Here is a 20443-nt window from a genome sequence, read left to right as displayed (position 1 = left end):
GGAACACACTTTATAATTCCATTTTTTAATAGGTCTCAGCAATGTGAAGAAAATTGTAGCATCCTCGGCAATTTTTTTCAAAGTTAGGCACCTATCTCGAGACATATTGTTCTATTTGCCCCGAAGAGATAATAACGAATAATAATAACGAAATCAAAGGTAGAAAATGAATATAATCATTGACAATAACGCAGAAGGAACAAAAAAGCTACTAAACGTATTTGCTTTTGTTTGAGGAAACTATGCGAATGTAGACATCCTCAAACGACTTGTCATAATTAAAGCACGAAAATATATAGATCGATGAAATTGTTCTGCTAGGAAAAGGATAAAAATGACAATGAAAAAACGTGTTGAGTACATTCTTCTGATAAAACATACTGCTTTGTTAAAATGTTTAAAAGGTAGTAAATGAACATTGATATAACCGACTAATTCCCATACTAGTTTTAGAACAGCCGTCAGAATGCTTTGTCAGTTGTCGCAGTGGAGCGTAATTTCTGAGGACGGAGCAGCGACAAAAATTTACGTTCGTTTCAGTTGAAAATATGCCGACACGTACGCACATAGACATTGAAAATGCGCGCGTGAGAAAAATCGTGGAGGCGACGTGGGCGGGTAAAAAGGGGGTCGAAAGAGAGACAGGAAGTACGCAGAGAGAACAAAACAAGGTGAACAAGAAAAAAGCAGAGAGAGAGAGAGAGAAAGCTAGATTACCCAGGGAAATATAAACAAAGAACGCTTTCCGTACGTGTCAGCTGAATGAACAATGGTTATGGCGAAAGTTCTCTAACGGTACGTCCTGCACCTATGCGAGTATCGCGAATGTGCACCTACATTTCTGGATTGTCGACGATTTGTCAGCGAAACTTTCGTAGAGTTCCAGTATCCCGTTCTCGTACGAGAACTACCGACACCTGCGGAAAGTATGTCTTTTTCGATAGAAAACGGCCTGTTACGATAACGATGAGTAATGACCATTGCATATTTCCATTTCTCAGCTGATCGAGAAACAACATAAATAACGACGAATTTTTATCGCGTATTAATAAATGGCGATAGTTTCTCATGAAGTCCGCCAGTTTATATAACGTTATTTGCTTCTTTTCGTTTTGAGAGACTTTACATTAGTTTGGCACATTGAATGTACGAATTAACATAAAAAGCTACTAAGTATAAATGATTATGTATGAGGAATTAATATAAGTGTTGAAGTAATTACTTCAAGAAGAACTCTACACCTTTTTTTTTGTATATCCGTAACTTGGACACTCCTGTTACGTAGAAAATAGAATTTAGTGAAGCAAAAAAATTAAAAACAAGGAGAGGTCCGTATTATTGTGGCTTTCAATATGAATGCCGTTTTGGGTTACGCGGTCTACAAAAAAAGAGCTATAAGTAGGTTTCTATTGCTGTTCCTTGTAGCATTCAGCTAGAGCTACAAGCCAAAGTTCAATTTTTGGTAATGCCCTTTGCTATAAATATATGAACGTGTTCCCTATCATCCTTCCTATTGTATTGTAACACTGTAAGAGTGAGGATCTAGATCAGTCTTCACTATAGCTGTACTTATACCTATATACTTATTTCAATATATTTTTCTATTACAAATTCATCCACTCATTCCTCTATCAGTCAACCTCAACAATAAGCAAATTTATAGACCAATTGAAATTAAAGAAAATCAATGTGGATTTCTTAATGCGATAAATTTAATCTTTTATAAATATCATTTATGGAAGAGCAGGTAACATTTCAAAATGAAACTACATCAAACATCGCCAATCTGTTCTTTTACTTTATCGAAGGGTAAACAATTCTATTGTTGCTTTGTATATTTGTTACACATATTTAATAAGTTGCTTATAACACTGATGGTATTTCATGGAAGAATTCTGCGACGTTCTAAGAATGATTAATATCTTACGCAAAGTAAAAATAGATTGTAAAGTAGCTTTATTTATTAAAAGATTGTTGAAAGTTTGTAAACATATTCCAAAGCTCTAGGACTCTTCTCATAAAATATCTTTTTGGATATAAATCTATACTGTTATTATCGGTATACGCGTCCAAGTACTATTCATCTTCTCTCAAATTATACAAATATTCGAAAATGTAAATTGAAGCTATATAGATCAATGGGGGCATGAATTTATGGTTGAATCGATTAAGTACAATAACAATTTAATGGAATGAGTTCAACCCTGTCGAAGATATAGAGGTTGGCTGCACGTGGCGTAAATACGTGTATTTTTTACTAACAGCTCTTTGTTTTGTCGCATTAATAGAGAAATGAGTGAATGATTTGGAAATTTGTTGATCAATTGAAAATCAGGCCATATTGCCACTGAATACATTATTCGTATCTGAGAATACATTTTTTCCAAGCATCAGTTTTTGTTAAAATGCACACTGATAAATACACATCCATCGAAACTAGAAAATATATCGTAGAATGTTATGCTTAAGTTAAAATTTTAATACTTTTTGTAAATATTACTTATTAAAAGCTTGTTTCAGATGCATTTCACAATTAAAAGAAAACAGAGTAAATTGTTTAGAAAAGAATTAATCATTAAATTAAATCACAAATTTAGTATCACTAAATTTAACGTTATTTTGCTATTTTGTAAAAATTCTGTAATGTCGAATTTCGGACACTGCAGTACTATGCAGTAGACATAATGTGCTGAAAATGGCAGCGACTATATTATGTGACCTAAAATTACAGAAAAGTTTTCTAGAATTCCATGACGCGTTCGCTAACGCTCCTATTAATATCAAATTACCTTTAGTATTTCCTTAAAGTTTCACCTCTGTAATCCGAAAATCTATCGAAATATTCTTTCACATATATTTACAAAAATAGGAACGCGAATAAATTCTAACGTATAAGTGCACATATTACCTACACTTAGTTATAAACTATCAGTGAATCACATAGCTTCTAGACTTATCGCTAGACGTCAGTAAAGAAGTTTATCAATAATAATTTCAAAAGACAATTTCCTAATCAAGTTATTCAATGAAATTCGTATCCGTAGATTTCAGTGTTTTCGAATATAATACATTGGCTAGAAAGAATTATACAATGCTATTTAAAAAAGTGCAGATGACTCTTTTATTCAACAAAAATTTTGTTCGACGATTTCATAGTCGACTGGCTATTCGATAGCATCTAACTTTTTGATAAAGAGCTTTTTTTATCAGGCCATTGATAGAGTGTAAAAAATCGTAGCAACCATTATGACCACTCCTACAGGAAGCCTAAGTTTCAACCTTAAATTCTCAACTATTCGCTTCTCCTAATAAACTTCGTTGCTCGATTTAGGATCGATGGATCACCTCACCGCGGGGACTTCGTAATACGCCTTAATGAACTCTAATGGAATTCAATCGGCAGTCCTCGAGAACTTCAACCCGAGCGACACATTTGTGTTGCGAATACCTGGCCCATATATTGCTAGGATTGCGCATAGAGTACAGTGCTTATGATAGATCATCCTGACAATGGAGCCAGCTTCGCAATACCTACGTCAACATCATAAATAGCTGTATATGAACGTATGTAGATCGGTATGTCCTACGTAAATCAAACAGAATTTCTTTAAGATGTTTCCTCCCTAACTTTCATGAATCTTCCTGATTGCTCGGGCCTTGAGAAATTAAATCGTCCCGCGAATTCAATGGTCATTTACAATTACAATTATAAGTAGACTGTGGGTGCTTATGCGTTCAAGAAAAATTGAAATGCAGGAAAATATTTAGAATAAAATTGTAATAAAGTATGAACAGAATGTTTGCTTAGGTTCTATTTCTTTAATGATGTACACAAAAATATTTAACACAATAGTGATAAGAATCCCAGTTTTTATTGATAGTATATTCTGTCATAACGCTGACAGAAATATTTTTGAATCTGAAGTTTCATTTCAATTGCCTCAGAAAAAAGATATTATAAATATGTATATTTAATAGATAACATCGATATTAAGACAAAAAGTATTGCAACTATACTCGTACTCAATTACTAACTGGCCAAATTGACGTATAACAAATAAATTTTCGAAGGTGATTTCGTTGAAAACAAAGCCTCAAATATGAAAAAATTCTTTGTATATTTTCGACTCATTTTTCATGTACAATCATTCCTTTTCCCGATATTTCATAAATAGTGGAACAACACATAGATTCAACATTTAATGCATATTCTTCACCTTTCTTATTGCATTATAAACTACGTTAATTGTATCTAAATACAAAATTAGGCTTAGTACCACCGTAAGAAGATAGCTTATAAACATTTTGGATATTTGGATGAAAATATCGTTTGCATAAAAATTAATTGCAAATATTGAGCATAAAATATTGAAACAACATTTTAGCAGATTATACTTTACTCTGCTCCTACAATGTAAGCATGATTCCATTAATAGTAGCCGTAAAGTATACTAAATAAATAATTCAATAAACCGCCTGCTGGGCTAGATTAAAGCTACAGTTAATGATGCGTCAACAATTATTTTATAAGTGGAAAATTTAATAACGCTGTTGTGTTATAGACTTTCGTAAATCTACGTTTATCAACAATTCATTTTTGTTAGAATGTACATTAAGTTGGAAAGTTCGATTTTATATTTTACTTCAACTCCTTTTTTTCTAGGTTAGATATATTTCTCATAAATTGAATTACTATATGCCTAATATAAGAAGAACATTTTTTTAATGCGGTAATTTCGAAATCTTTAACATCTAGTTCTCCCTTAAATCCACACGAATCAAATATCGCTGCGGGATTAAAGTAAAGAAATATGCAAATTTCAAATGACAATAGCACGGAGAAACTTCTGCAAAACTTGAAATACAAAGTAGAGAAACTTTGAGGTGAACTACCAATTTCTCTGTGAACTACAGAACTTTCTGCATTTTCACTATGTCCTGCTCTGCAAATTATTGTTAATCAATTTAAAAATCCACAAAAAGTACACAAATTCTACGGCCTTCTAACTTTTCTATAATTACGTAAATAAATTATATACATACTTAAAATTATTGGTCTTTATCGTTATAAAAATATTCGTAAACTGCCTTCTAATTATTGAAAAAAATGGTTATATAATAAATAGGCAAGAAATATTCTATCAATTAGCGAGAAAAAATTTGATTTTTATCTGTTGATGTGATATTAATATATAGTACACTGCAAACATATTATCGTTTTGTGATTGAAAATTTACATCACAGCATTATAAGAATTGATTTTACAGTATTTACGATTACTCGTACTTCGATATCTGCTGTTTTTTTCCTTTTTTTCGATTCGATCAAACTGTAATCCCTCGCGTGTTGAAACCCGGATCACGCTAGATTTCGTGTGCTTTAGAAGCGCTTTAGCACCCAATCAGTTCCCCTCGTAGCAAGTGGGCATCTCACGCAGGAATCAACGATAACAGCACAATTTTACAGTGAACAGAAAATGAAAACGTTTAAAAAGAGATTTACCATCGTTTCCGCTTTTTCTGTTGAAAACTATATTTGAACAAACCGTACAAGCACAAAAGAGTGTTTGCTGAAACACTCTAGTTCGAAAATACAAGTACAATGCTTTGCTACAAATTATTTTAACATTATCTTTTAAGTAATTAACTGATTAATATTATAACCAAGCTATCACTAGACAAATTACGTATAATATGTAAAATTATGTATAATGAAATATTTATCAGATATTAGCGCACATTGTTCAAGAGTAAGTTTTATCTGTTTTTCTACGATTTAAATTAATATCCAAAAATGCCATATATGATACGTATAATACACAGTTTGAAAATTTCGTTGTAATATTAATAAGTTAATGGCTTTGAAGCAAATGATAACTAGCTTATAGTAAAATATTGTATTCACAACAATGAATTAACCAAACTAACAGCTACACTCATTAAGGTATAATATAAACATAATTTACATGGAATGTTACTGTGGCTTATGTTAAACTAACATTATGTCGTGTGTATTATTCATTAACGCAAAAGAACTGGTGTACTTGATTGTGCCATTGTAATTATATTCCAGTGCTTCAAGGCTTTTCTATTTTTATAATACATTCATTCAATGCGCATTAAATAATTATTAATAATAGTAGAAAGCGTGTACGTATCCACGTTTATATTATGTTTCTTCATTATTTCTATAATACATTTCATTTATTATATATTATATATTATTATATATTTATAATATATTTATTATATTTCGGAACATATTGGTGAATTTTAATCGTTTAAACTTGGGATACTCTTGTATACATATACATATATATCATTGTATAATTTTATATAAGCTAACAATATATATCTTTATATACATGCCCCATTACAAATGAAACTAAAACACGTATAAAGCTATTTAACCGTATTATAGAAGAGCGTCGTCACCAATCATCAATACACTACAAAGATTACGTGACGCGATGATGTTCTTAGCACGCTGCACATGAAATTAATGGGGAGAAGCTACTTCTTAAGAGCGAAGATAAGTTGATCGGATTTGAAGATAATCACAAGGTTAGCGTTGGGAAGTTGACTTGAAAGAATTTGCCTTTGAGAGGAACTGCTTGAAGACGATAGTATCGTCGTAGAGACGATATCGAGGGTGTGATAATAATTTTCCAATAAACAATTATTACAATTATTCTCTCCTCCTTGATTTCTTCTCGTTTATTTTTCCATGAGCTACTCTCTATTCTGAAGAGTCAAAGCAAGAATAGAACTGATTTTAATGCATTTTGAAAATCATATTCGGTACCATACGAAACTATCATTTTCGTAGAACGACGTGAGAACGATATATTTTCGAAACAATTATTTTTATTTTTAAGAATCTGCATAGCCAATCTGCATAATAACATAATCGTTTCTTTTCCAATAAAATACGTTTTCAATGAAGTGAGTATAAATAGACAAATAATATAATACACGTTTATCGTAAACAAGAATGCGTGCAAAAATTATACTAAATTCTAAATAAACATTGATCTATTCAAAATTTTGACAAAATAGAACGTTTAACTACCGAATCAATAACTTCGGCATTGAAAACACTATCATGGTGCATGATCAGATTAAAAAATAAACCGTTAGACTTCTGGCTCTTAGAAGAATATCGTTATTACCAGAATTAAAATGTAAAACCAAGATAGTACAACTACTCCATCAAACAATATGTATTTTCTTATTTATGCGATAAATATCATTCTAAAAAAAATGTTTCTAAATTACATAATAAAAATTCGTCCATTAAAATACCAGAGTTATCCAATGGAGCCAAGAATGAATCTAATTTCGTGCAAGGTTCGATAGAAAGGAAAATTCTAAGGAAAGTTATCAGAACTCGTGCGAATACTCTCCTCAAATCGACGTAATAGCATGGAGAAACCACGCAATCTACCCGAAGAATGTATATATGCATACAGCCACGCAATTTGCTGCCACGCCACCCATACAACCAGTACATGCTAATGGAAATAATTCCACGACTTCCCCTCGAACTTATTTCTTTACAGAAGGTCCGTAATTTCTGTATTTTCACCTCAGCGCATTAATGGTTCTCAGGATCCCCTTCTTCAGCAGGTGACATCGAGAAACAATTAAGTAATTTCACGTTATAGATTACGTCGTTAAAACGATATCAAATATCAGTTCGTTAACGTCGAACGCTAACTGTATTAATTACTTGTAATAAAGTTCGATGTCTTCGTTAATGATACGTTATCACGAAGTTATACGTATACAAACATTTTAAGATATTTAGCAACGATATATTACTAGAAGGTACTATATTTATTCAGAGAATATTTCTACCTATCAATAAATGAAAACGAGATAAATCTCGTGTTAGTATTTCACACATATTTTAATAAATCTGTATCCAAAAATAAAATTCTTGATACTATTTGGGAAAATTGATCTTCCTTAAATTTTATTTAATTTATTTGCTGACGCGTATGAACTATAGATTTCCAATATTAATGTTTTGGTTCGATTTTCGAAGAGAGAAAGAGAACGAGCTACGTTTATTTCGTGGATAAAAAATATGAAGAGATTAAAAGAAATTTATTTAGTTTTATATAAAAATCTTTCAAAAAGTGTATTTATTTTTATTTCATTGACATTGCATATATAACTACTATACTAAAGTTTGCAAACAAATCGTTGCTACGTATATTACAATAAATATTAATGACCGATTGATAGTTTGATATATATGACAAATAGTTTTCTTTTTAACAATTCACAGATTCCATATTTTGTAACAATAATAGAAAAATTAATATGAGAAACGGATGGTTCTAATGTTGAAATATACAAAATTTAAAAAGCCAATATCAAAAATAATTTTATATATTTTAAATAGACTGCCAATCATGAAATTTGTAAATAACGCCAAGAGTCGATGGCCCAAATTTACCGAAAATTTTAAAGAACCAATATCAGAGATAATTTCATATTTTTTAAATAGACTTCTTATCATGAAATATGTAAATAATTACTATAACTATTTGACATTTCAGACAGATTTGACTAATTCATAGTGGATATAACTGGTCTGTAAGATTCGGGATGCTGCATCGGAAGAATTAAATAGGTTGAATTCCGCCTGTCGATTGAACCTGGATAAAACCTCTGGTATGCAGCATCTCATCTCCGTGAATTATGAAAATCGTATTCAAGTGGAAAATTATTACGAAATGAATACTAGAGATCATGCAATCTAGATAATCTGCGAACTTAATTCCTTCAACAAGAAATAAGAGTATAATGGATATTGACAAGAACGTTGAATAAAAGAACAGCATAAACGATGTTATTAATTTCGAGGAATACTTTCCTATCGATACCGTGAATTCTCGATACAATCCATAACAACATTTAAGTGATAATGGCATTATTGTCGTCCAAACGAATTACATGTTTAATAATATAAGATGAAGCTTGTGGAAAAGACTTTTTCTAACAAAAATCATTTAAACATGTACATACACTCTCGCTCAAAAGTCTTGGGACATCTTCTAGTTTGAATTTTAATAAAATTTTAATACTTGGTGTAGAATAGAAATTTTAAATTGCGCGCATGTTTCAAAAATCGCAAATATACAATAATATACAAATTAGATGAAATGTCACTTCTTGATATTTTTATTATATAGTTTGTTCTTTTCAGCTTTGGAGCCAACATAATAGCTGTTTTAAAACTTTCGAACGGCGATAAAAAGAGTGAAAAGTGAAAAGTTAGTGAATGATTAAATGCAAATTAAGCCAGAATAAATCATCACGTGCCTACAAAAGACAATTTATTACACGAGGTATTTAATTAATAAAGACCAGTACCTCTCCAGGTTGTCAATCAAACACTTGACGCAATTAAGACCCTAAAGATCAAGAGGAGCTCTAGGTAACATAGAATCCCTAGGTAGTGAACTCATACTCCTCGAGGGTGTAACTTTTTAAACCTTGAACGCGAGGCGCTTATCCATTTACATATTCTTTTGAGCGCGAGATGAAATAGCTGTAACCTACTCTGATTCTATAAAAGGCGAAAAGAATCTAATCAACAGATTTATTTGTCAAAAAGTTCAAAAAGGTAGATGGAAATTTTTATGAAAACGTACATTTCGCGTCAAGATGCTTCGCATAGGATTGAAATAACCGATCTTCCGTTTCTGTTATGGCAAAATATAATTTAGAAAATTACGCAGTTAGAATAATCTGACAAATTTAAAATGAAAATGAGAATCGAAAAGATATCGAGAGTTTTCATTAATGCTTTTAGAAAACACGAAAGATCATCTGCTTCGATTTTATGTTAAACAGTTTGCCAAATTTAAATCACAATACCGGTCAATATATTCTGTATTCACTTCGATATTATATTAATGTATACGCGTTTGAAATAATGTTGAAACTGTATTGTCTATTTAATCAACTGATTGCGAAAGCATTTGCATGCTGAATTCAAATAATGCTTCGGTAATACATTAAATGAACACGGTAACAGACATCTTATTGCTTAAATAGAACTTGCTAAAATTGATTTCTTGCTTTCGCTTTTAATGTAATTCCTCGCAATACATTTAATAGAAACCGAGTTTATTAATAAGTTTAGTAGTAATTATAAGTTTTTAAGTTCGAATGCAGGACTAAGGAATCTATGGAAGGTCAGTATTATTTCCATTTAATATTAAAAATGACTTACAAAAATTCCAAAATATATTGCGTAAACTATGCACAAATTCAATGTAAAAATCTCAATTGAATACTCTGTTATACTATATATAAAACAAATAATATTTTATAATTTCTAATTTTAATGAATATATAGATACAATAAAATTGTTACAATAATATCATGTAACTTTTATAAATTCACAAACCTACGACCACAGTTACTATTTATGAAATAATCTAAAGGAAGATTTGTTTAGTTTTAGTATCATCCACGATACGTTTTCACGTAACCAGTGCTAATCACATAAGCAAGTAAAAGAAATATTTTCCAAAAAGGAAATTATGTAACATGCAACATATAATAGCGCGTAATTCCTAACCAATTTTCAATGCGTATAACTTGTTAGTCTTCATCGATTAGATACATATATGTATGTATGTACAATCGACGACTAAATTCATTTCCAGTAACGACATAATAACCATGTAATCGAATAATCGTATCCATCCACTTTAGCCCAAATACGAGCACACTACTACGTGCGATTTTAACCACGGCGTATCGTCACGGTCCCTTGCTTCCCCTCAATCTCGTTGACGAGCGATTACTGCGCATACCGTGATGAAATGTGCCATAAACCGGCAAAGTGTAAGAAGCACAAAGGCCACTTCTTCCGAAGAAACAATCCAGATAAAATACATACATTTTTCTGTCTCTCTGCGGATTAAGAGGTGCGCAAGGGACTAGGGGAAGCTACAGACGAGCCTCGCTATTCAAGAAAAATACATTTAACTTGACGCGTATAAAGAGTGAATTATCTTAACCCTCCATCCACGTACTGGTTTGCTTCTGACAATAATTTTAAATAATTTCTTACTTTTCCTATATCTTCATTTAAATTGTGCTCTGCATAAATAAATTAAGGTAACATATAGAGGTAGAAATTATGGGACGATATTCTAGAAACCTGGAAGAATGTTGAAGAGTTTTAAGGGATATTTAAAAACACAAGAGCCTTCAAATCTCTAAATATGAACGTAAACGACCCAGTGTGCAGATGACGCCAGTAAAATTAAAGTTTCGGTGAAAGGGTTGAGTAAAATTTAAAAAAAAACAGCTGTATTTTAGAAGTATTAGAAAATCATAAATATAACTTCTTAAGAGATAAATTTGATGTTATATCTACGGAAATTTATTTCATTTTAATCTGCCATTTTTCTATAATAAGAAGAGACGCCCTTCTATTATCCGCCAGATCACGGTGTAAACAAAACAAATAGAACAAACAGTTGTACTCACCACATCGATGAGCTGCGAAAGTTTCAATTTAATGCACACACGTAGTACGTCCGAGGTATTCACAACAGGGCGCACTAGTTTGTTATAGTTAGAAAGCAAGTCGTCGTAAAGGCGTTTCGCGTCTGGATTGCCGGCGACAGCACCGTGAACCACCAACGCCGAGAGGAACCATACGCGCAGTGTTTCCCCTATTATGGGGGGCATCATGGACCCCTGCTTCCTCCACTATGGCTAACACACTCGTCCCTATCGAACTCCTGCTCGGCTGCACTAAACACGAACCACGAATCTGTAAAAAGTATCAAATAAAACGCGTATAAACTTGTGAATTCTCAATGATAATGGAATTGTAATATTTCAGAGATAATTATTGAATGAACATCTTTTATTTGAAAATATCGCTGTAAAGACAATATTAACAATACGATACTTTTATAACGTATGTGATCGATGTAGAAATCTGAATTGAATAATTTGTTATAAACCTGAATCGAGTGTTTTCTTATAAATATAAATTGTTTATTTTCTTATAAATCTGAATTGAATATCTTTTTATAAATCTGAATTGAATTATTTTATTATAGATCTGAACCGATTATTTTGCTATAAATTTCAATTGAATGTTATATTGCATTAGGTATATGTAAAAGAATGTAACAATATTTTATTCTTATAATTTCAATAATGAATACGTACAATGACATTTAACGTTGTTACAATATTATCATGTAGGTAGTGATAAATTTTTGTAAGTCTACCAATGTACCATAGGAGAAAGGTATTATGAATATTTATAAAATTCTATTTGCTTATCTCTGCATACTGTTTGTGTTTTATTTAATACATCATTGTACTGATACCAAGTAATGTACGTCTGTATTGCAATTGTTGGTCCCTACTTTTGAAATTAAAAAGAGAAATTGTAATCACCTACGTTTATTCTTTTACGCAAACAAATCTCAGCTTGTATATAGAAGATTAAGTAGAAGAAGATTCCGCATTTGTTGACTCATACTAGTTTTTCTGATATGCTATAATACGAGTATGGTATACTAAAAGTCCTAATTTTATACAAATAAAAATAACCGAATGTGAAATAACTGATTTTGTAGTCCTATTACGATAATGCATCGAAACGATAATTTCTGTTGCTGTTTTATTGTAATGAGACGATTACTATTACGAATATTACAGTTAAAAGAAGTTAAGAAATCTAAAATTATTGTAAATGATAAACGTAAATATATTTTGTATTGTTTTCATCTCACTTTCTGTTAACATTTACCACTATTTACATAACTACATGTATAAAAGTTAACGCAATTTAGGCTACATAAAAGAACAACATAAGACAAACGCTGAATCTGCAATTGAATTTTGGATCCTACGACAAGTCTTTTAAGTTTGAAGAAAGGTTTTAAGTTTTAAATATTTTGTTCGTTTACCTTAGTCATAATTAATATTGTTACATGTTACATTATATTATTTACATATCCTAAAATTTGAAATATGTGTCTTGTTCATCTGTGAACATTATTACACATTATTTCATTACAAATGGCATAAATTATATCTCGCATAAAATTAGCTTAAAGAGCTAATCATTTTCAACAGCCTTTCTAAAGACACTTAATTAGTTTTGCATTCTGAATGCGCTAAATAAAACAGTTTTGCGTATTTCAAAGTATTCTGCACGCAAGAATTTAAATGAATATAATTTACACAATAAGGTTTTCAAGAATTTTCGGAAGTCTACGAATAACATACATTTAAACAATTAGAGCAATTTAGATATAAGCTGTATATGAAAAATCTGCTATAGTGCTACTAAAACGAAAATAGCTGTAAGCCATATGATAATGTTCTAAATCGTACTTGAAAAAATGTTTCACCAGCGTTAAGCTATTAAAGCGGTCGAAAATGTCAGGTAGGCATAGATGCGATGTTGTAGAGTGTTTCTCCAATTATCTGAATTGTCATGATACCAGATTGTACTGGTATGATAGGTGTACGATCAATCTGACCATGGAATGTATTGAAGTATCCATGAAATGCGCGAATTTCAATGCTTTCAAATAGTACATACTCCAACCATATCAGCTACATCGATATCTTCAAACTATGAAATAAGACATTTCATTGGTTTCCTATATCTAATGAAGTGAAATTTGATTGTGAAACATACTTGTCTAATATGGTAGAATCGAACAATAGTCGATAAGGAATGTTTGTTACATATTCGATTTCCAAATGGCTGTAATAAACTGTACTACTATGTCACAGAATTTTTGAAAAATTCATTTGTTGCTTAACCAAATTTTACTAACACACACATATATATATATATTAATATAACTGGTATACTATAATTAAGTAATATAACTAACTATATAATTAATATAACTAATATAAATATAAATAGTAATTTAACGCAATAGAATTCCTTTAGAATGAAAAGAAAGACACAAAAATGTATCGATACTCTGCTTATCCATTGTCTTGTTATGCCACTTTGTATTTCCCTAACAATATATTTCAATAGTTGTTTCATATTTTATTATATATACATATATACACACAATTTATTCAATTCAATAATTTTCATCATAACTTGTTAAAACAGAACAGTCGGCAGTATTATTCTAGAAATACTATTGCCATATTTTACGAGATAAACTGAATTTAAATCTTGTACAGGACAAGTAAAAAAAGAACTTGGCAAGAGCTGTCGAAGTATATATTCTTCTCGTGCGACGATGCAACCCAAAAAGTACTAAGAGAAGAATGTTGATAGCTGTATCTCCAGAAATTAAAATTTTGCATTTTTAAGACCTAATGCGTGTCCCGGATATTTTCAGTAACTCGTCTACTTGAAATATATCACACAATATATTCAGATTTAAGAAATATAAAACAATTTACTAACGTGAGATTGTTACAGTTTACGACTTTTAAACTGCAGAGTTTTATGCGTACAGGAACACATAGAATATATCGCAATATTCGTACATATAATATTCATGATAATACGTGAAATTAATCTTTGTTTAGATACTATTTGTTTAATTGCGTTCATCCAAATATGAATTCGCATAAATATATCCACAGTCTATATAATAATCTCTTTTCCCTTTGTTTTTCTTTCATATAATAAAATACCAGATTTAATACTTGACACGTTATTTAAAATACAAATAATATAATTCTAAAAAATATAATTAGTAAAACGTTGTAAGAACGACATAAGAACATAAAATATTATTTAACACGACAGCAAAAGAGTACTTCAGCAACAACAAACAAATATAGTTCCAAATGTCGTCTAAACTTTAGACAATTACATCCAATGTATTAAGAAAGTTCATTGGGAAGAGATTGTATTTGCCTTAGCCTATCAGACCTTCATTAAGAATCTCGATTAACTAGAAGAACATATTCGACGTAAGAGTGGCAAATACGATCTCAACGGCCATTCTATTCTCATCACCTAAGCAAAGTAAAGATACGTCACACTTGCTAACGACATCCAGTTTAGGAGAACGTTACACCGCCCAGGTGTAATTAAGCCGAGAACATTAAACATTCAATAATTGTGACGTAACTGGCTCAAAATGACTGCAAATTTTATGGTAATTATATAACAAATTCGTTCCTCTTAGGAGTATTTATATTTAGGAGTATTTAAGAGTATTTAGGAGTATTTAGGACAATTATGCAATATATAGTATAATAAGAGCAAAAATAACCGTGTACAATATTTATGTCTTGGTTTCAACGAAATATGAAGTACGATATATACATAGAAAAAATGTTGGAATTCCCTTTATACTTTATAGAAGTTAAACGTCAAGCGACGAATTAGATTAAGAGGAAAGACAAAAAGCGCCTTCGCTAACCTATCGTTGAAAGGTACAAAATTGAATGCCTAGCACGCTCTGGAATATAATTTAAATAACTTAATTTATCGCACATCGGTCCCACGATAATGTATATTAAGAGAGTTGCGGTAATCATATTTTCCCTGACATTAAAAAGCTATTAATACTGTCGTGCAGCTTACTTTAAGTTCCAAGACTTCCATTTGCCATGCATCTGCGCCATAATAAAATTTCCATGTTTCGCAGGGGTATAATACTTAGAATCAACTTAGACGCCATTCGCAATTATATTAATTACCTGTCCTGCAGAGAACGAACTACAGTCAGTCAAGTCGCTATTCAAAGTTGGATTAATCTGTTTAATAAGTTCCGACTGAGGTACTAAGAGGAAGAAAATTGATAGAAGAATTGCCTTCTTCAAAAAGTAAAAGCGAAATACGATATTTCATTACGAAAAGAAATTGTAGTCGGACAGTCTTGAAATTCGAGAAGAATCATAATGTCAGGTGAACGAAACGTTAATGGCACGAGTAACAGATTCATGAGACAGACATTTCAAACCTGATAGTAGATAATACTTTATCGATTCATACTCATACAGATAATTTAAATAAGTGACTCTTAATCCTGTTAGGATCCTCGAATTTTACTCGATTCACTTCCATCTTTATCGAGAAAAAGACTTTCAACGTTTCCAGAATATTTTTAGAGAAATACTAAAATAAAAAGTTATACGTACCTATCGATAACAATTCTTTCTTATTCTCCTGAAACTTATGATACTTTCCAACGATAGGAAAATATGATTTAGTCAGAGATGATCCAAAGAATACAGGAAATTTAACTCAAAGGAATAAAAGTAAAATTTTAAATTAAACGCTCATGGCATCGTAATTAAAAGAACTCGTAACGCACAAAGGTGGTAACCTGTAAACACCAGAAAGTATCCTAGCTATGTATGCAATTAGGTTAATTATTAATACTCGCTTAATTGCATTTTAATACGTCATTTATTCGAAAGTAATCAACGGAAAGTCGAAAGTAATTGCCACTAAAGTTCAAAATACAAATGCAATGAATAGTAGAAATCGGGAAGGTGTGCTTAATTTCTCAGAAGCGAAAGCAAATAAGAACGCTAGTGTCGCTATTAAAGGACAACGAAACGTTGCACCCATCATTTCCGAGCGGTACATTGCGAATCGGCAAGCAACTGATTGATTCGCGTATCTCGCGAAAGGCCATTAGAGGAAAGTACGCTGCAATTCAACGAGATAACCGCTGGATGTAAATTCAAGCCTATACCTGACAGCATTTAATCCGATTTTCAACGATCGTTATGCAGGTAGTCTGATCAGTCCAGGTGAACCACTCATCGGTGCTGGGATTAGGATTAGCTCAATGGATTTTCCACTTGGATATCAAACTGGCAACTCGTACGTTTTCCACTCACAAATTACGCTATGCTACAAACATTAACAGTAAACAGAAGACAATATCGTTACGATTCAATCACGAATAGTTGCTGATGTTATATATGTATCGGATCCTGAACGCAGGTAGCGTATCTTTCCTGATAATAATAGCGAGATAACACGTTTCTATTCTCATAATATTACTATTTGTCATAAGTAGACTGCGACTTTTTATACATTCGTAGGAAATTTGACGGCACAAAAAAATGCACGTAATAAAGAAAAGCATGTAAGTAAACCAAAAATATAATACTTGTTATTATATTTAATAAATCAATTGTCTATCTAGGTTTTATCTTTTAAGAATAAGAAATGTTACATTCAGTCTACTCATAGAAATGTTATATTTATGTTACGTTAAACATAGATATAAATGTTGAAATCTACAGTTCGATTACATATATGTATATCAGCAAGGAATATAGTATTAGGTATACTGTTATTGTTACTTATAAACATACATAAAGTATTCAATATTACCAATAAGTACATTCGATATAACTACCTCTGCCAATAAATCATCTATCGCTCTTCGCGACTTTGTCATAAATCTTTGAAGATAATCTCGAACATTCCGAGCTTCTATGCGGTTAATTCATGACGTTTGATGCATCAATTATGATTAAACTAATTTCACTTGTTTCATTTGGTAAAGAATGTGTTTCAGCAACGCCATACAGTTCGATTAATTGAAATAAACATGTCAATGACAAATGCACACATAAAATATCTTGCAATGTGGGAAATTATTTGATATTATTGATATACTTCCTTCATAGTTGTATACAGATTTTGATGTCTGCCATATGTTGCAAACATAATCGCACATTACTGGAAACAAGATATCGACAAATTATCAACTGGACTTTTTATACATAAAACAGAGCAATGAAAATTGATATTGGCAAAATACAAGTAAAAACGTATTAAGCAAGTAAAAAGTACCGTTATTCGAATTCAAAATTTGAAACTGAAATACGTAGTTAATACTATCGAAAACACTAGAAGACTGACACAATGCACAACTCGAAACATCGTAATGGAGATCGAAGATTCATGATCGATATCGATGATAGATCGATAGTGCGCTAGTCAGATAGGGGAAACAAGATTCCGCCATCGAACGTCGAAAAGCAAAAAAGAGGGGAAAAAACGAGAGAGCGAAGCTAACGAATATGAATGTCGTTAGTCGTTAGGGAGAAAATCCGGCCATTCGTTTCCGTCTCGTAGCTGGCTGGAGATTTGAATTACCCGTACGAGACTAAATTTCCTCCTCTTCTAAGCATCGCGACTCACCGATGGGCGGCCCGCGTGCTGTATTTCAACTCGGTGTCACCGCACGCACCGATACACAAGTGGAAACGTGAATTTACGATGGATCGCGTACATGCGCTCGGCAACGACGAAGGATCGATCAACACTCTGCTCTCACCTACGGTCCCTACTAGTCTGAATGTCTAATTACTTTTGCGCTGCTAACTAGGTCAATGATATTTTATTTCGGATAATCGCAGCTCATGAAACAGGTGACCTTCTTTTGCGAGAACTGCGCGACGTCTTCGTCCGTCGTAACACACCAACACCAAGTCATTAACGCGCCCGCGATTTTCACACGGTGTATTTTCGCCGTGTTTTATCCTCCGCGATCACTTCTCGCTATCTCCCTCCGTTCAATCACGATCGCCATCAATATACACAAAAAGTTTATGGCGGGCTTCGCAGTTGCACGAATGTACGGTTTATGAACCTTCGAAGAAATTAACTGTGCGAGCTGAACGAAAAATAAGTAACGAAAACTTACGATAAACAATTATGACCGATAAGAACCATCGGTTGCTTCACAAGGGTATCAAGCTTTTGTCACGTTTCGTTAAGTGGTTAAGTAATTGCCAACAGTCTAAACTGTATCTCTGGCAAACGTAAACTGTGTCGTTGTTCGAACAATCTGCATACACAAATGGCAAACGCTGTTAAGAACTAAACACACGAAACATTAATCCCTGGATTTGTAAAAATCCTCTGTCATAAAGCGTGGAGTTTATGCACTACGAGAGTAAACAAATTGACGAAAAATAAGAAACGTTAGTATCGTAAAAAAAATAAGCAAAGATCGAAGCGTATATTAATGGCAACGAGGGTTGACAATATGACACTGACTTAACCTCGCACGCTCCAGGCCACGCCGGTGTTGAAGCAGCTCCCGAAACCACTGCACACTCGCACGCACTGCACCCACGACTGAACAACGGGGGGGTCCGAGTCTCGGCTGTCGTTCTAGGGTTCTAGGATTTCGCCCGGCCGGCGGCGCCACTGGGCACGCACACGTACCAGGAGAGCCGCGAAAGCGTAACAGGAGAACACCAAGAACCAGAGAGAGAAAAAGACAGAGAGGACAACGAAGAGTCGGGTAGGAATCTGGACCAATCTTGCGCGCGCATAAGCGCGATGCCTTTATGTATGCACGCGACGCGGTGTATTGGTACAATAGTCGGCAAGGTGCTATCTCAAAAAAAAAGGTGTCGATGCTCCGCCCACGAAAGGCTTCGTTGTAGAAAGGATTAAGCCCTTTCTTTGATCTGCGCAAACGACGCGGATAATTGAATCACTAACGAGTAAAGAATGAGGAAGAGCTAATGGGATATAGTTCTTGCGGAGATTTTACTACTAACAGCGGTTTCGTGAATTCTAATCTTACCTGAATCGTCCTGAAGTGTGCTTCAGAAGAATTAAAAGAAATCTTCTATTCTGGCTTCAAAAGGTATCTTTTACCCTACTTAGATAATGTTCATTTTTAAAAATAGGAAAAGCTACTGTGGGGAGAATTGTTCTCATTTTTCTGATATCATTGTTTTATTAGGATATTATTAGGATATACAGTTTTAGTATAAACTACGTATCGCAACTTGAAAGTTATGCTTAAACAGCTTTTTCCCGAATTTTAGTGTATTATAGTCCATACTATTATATCAGAAGCTTAGACCAACTTTGAAAACAATTGCAGATAATATAGGTTAGGGTTAGGTTGCTATATTTAATCCTTTAGAAAAAAATTCTTCTTCCATTTATGAAAAATTAGTAATTATTTTTCATTGTTTTCGATTCTTAATATGTGATCAGTTATTTCAATGATATTAGTAGGTTTCTTAAACATTATATTAAAATTCGTTGTAACTCATGACGTTTTTATTTAAAAATTGTATTACACTTGTAACTTTAAAAAGTGTAACTCTAGTGAAAAAATTTAATAGAAATTTAATAAAAAACGACATAATTTTAACAGATTAACATCTAAAATAGCTATACAGTTTTATAATACAAATTTTCTCTTATATTATGTATATACAACGCGGTCATAATAAATTTCTTTTTTACATTTGTTATTTTAAACATTTATTTTAATTGCATCACAAATTACAGTGATCACTTAAATAATGCTTAAAACATATAGTTCAGCATCAACACACTTAAAACGAAATGCGTAAATATCAAAATATGATACTCTTTAAAAAATAAAGTATAGAAATAGTTTATATAATAAGAAAAGAAGCAAACCGAAACAATCTTTGAAAC

General features: G+C 32.2%; 1 protein-coding gene across 8 annotated transcripts in view; it reads right to left on the bottom strand.

Annotated features, from left to right (window-relative positions):
- Positions 1-19108, bottom strand: part of nAChRalpha4 (nicotinic acetylcholine receptor alpha4) — a 369922-nt gene extending 350814 nt beyond the window's left edge. For 4 of the 8 annotated variants that reach the window (XM_069112187.1, XM_069112190.1, XM_069112192.1 and 1 more), the window contains exons 1-2: positions 19031-19107; positions 11524-11812 (exon numbers count right to left, since the gene is read on the bottom strand). In XM_069112187.1, the coding sequence (XP_068968288.1) occupies positions 11524-11730 (207 nt within the window). In that variant the 5' untranslated portion in view covers positions 11731-11812; positions 19031-19107. Of the gene's footprint in view, positions 1-11523; positions 11813-16703; positions 16865-19030 lie in introns of those variants that run through there. The other 4 variants (XM_069112188.1, XM_069112189.1, XM_069112194.1 and 1 more) reach the window with 4 other exon arrangements.
- Between the last annotated feature and the right edge of the window lie 1335 nt (positions 19109-20443).

Source organism: Bombus flavifrons, chromosome 4, assembly GCF_040668555.2.
Source record: "Bombus flavifrons isolate JBK064 chromosome 4, iyBomFlav1_principal, whole genome shotgun sequence".
NCBI lineage: Eukaryota > Metazoa > Arthropoda > Insecta > Hymenoptera > Apidae > Bombus > Bombus flavifrons.
This window is presented reverse-complemented; position numbering and strand designations above follow the sequence as displayed.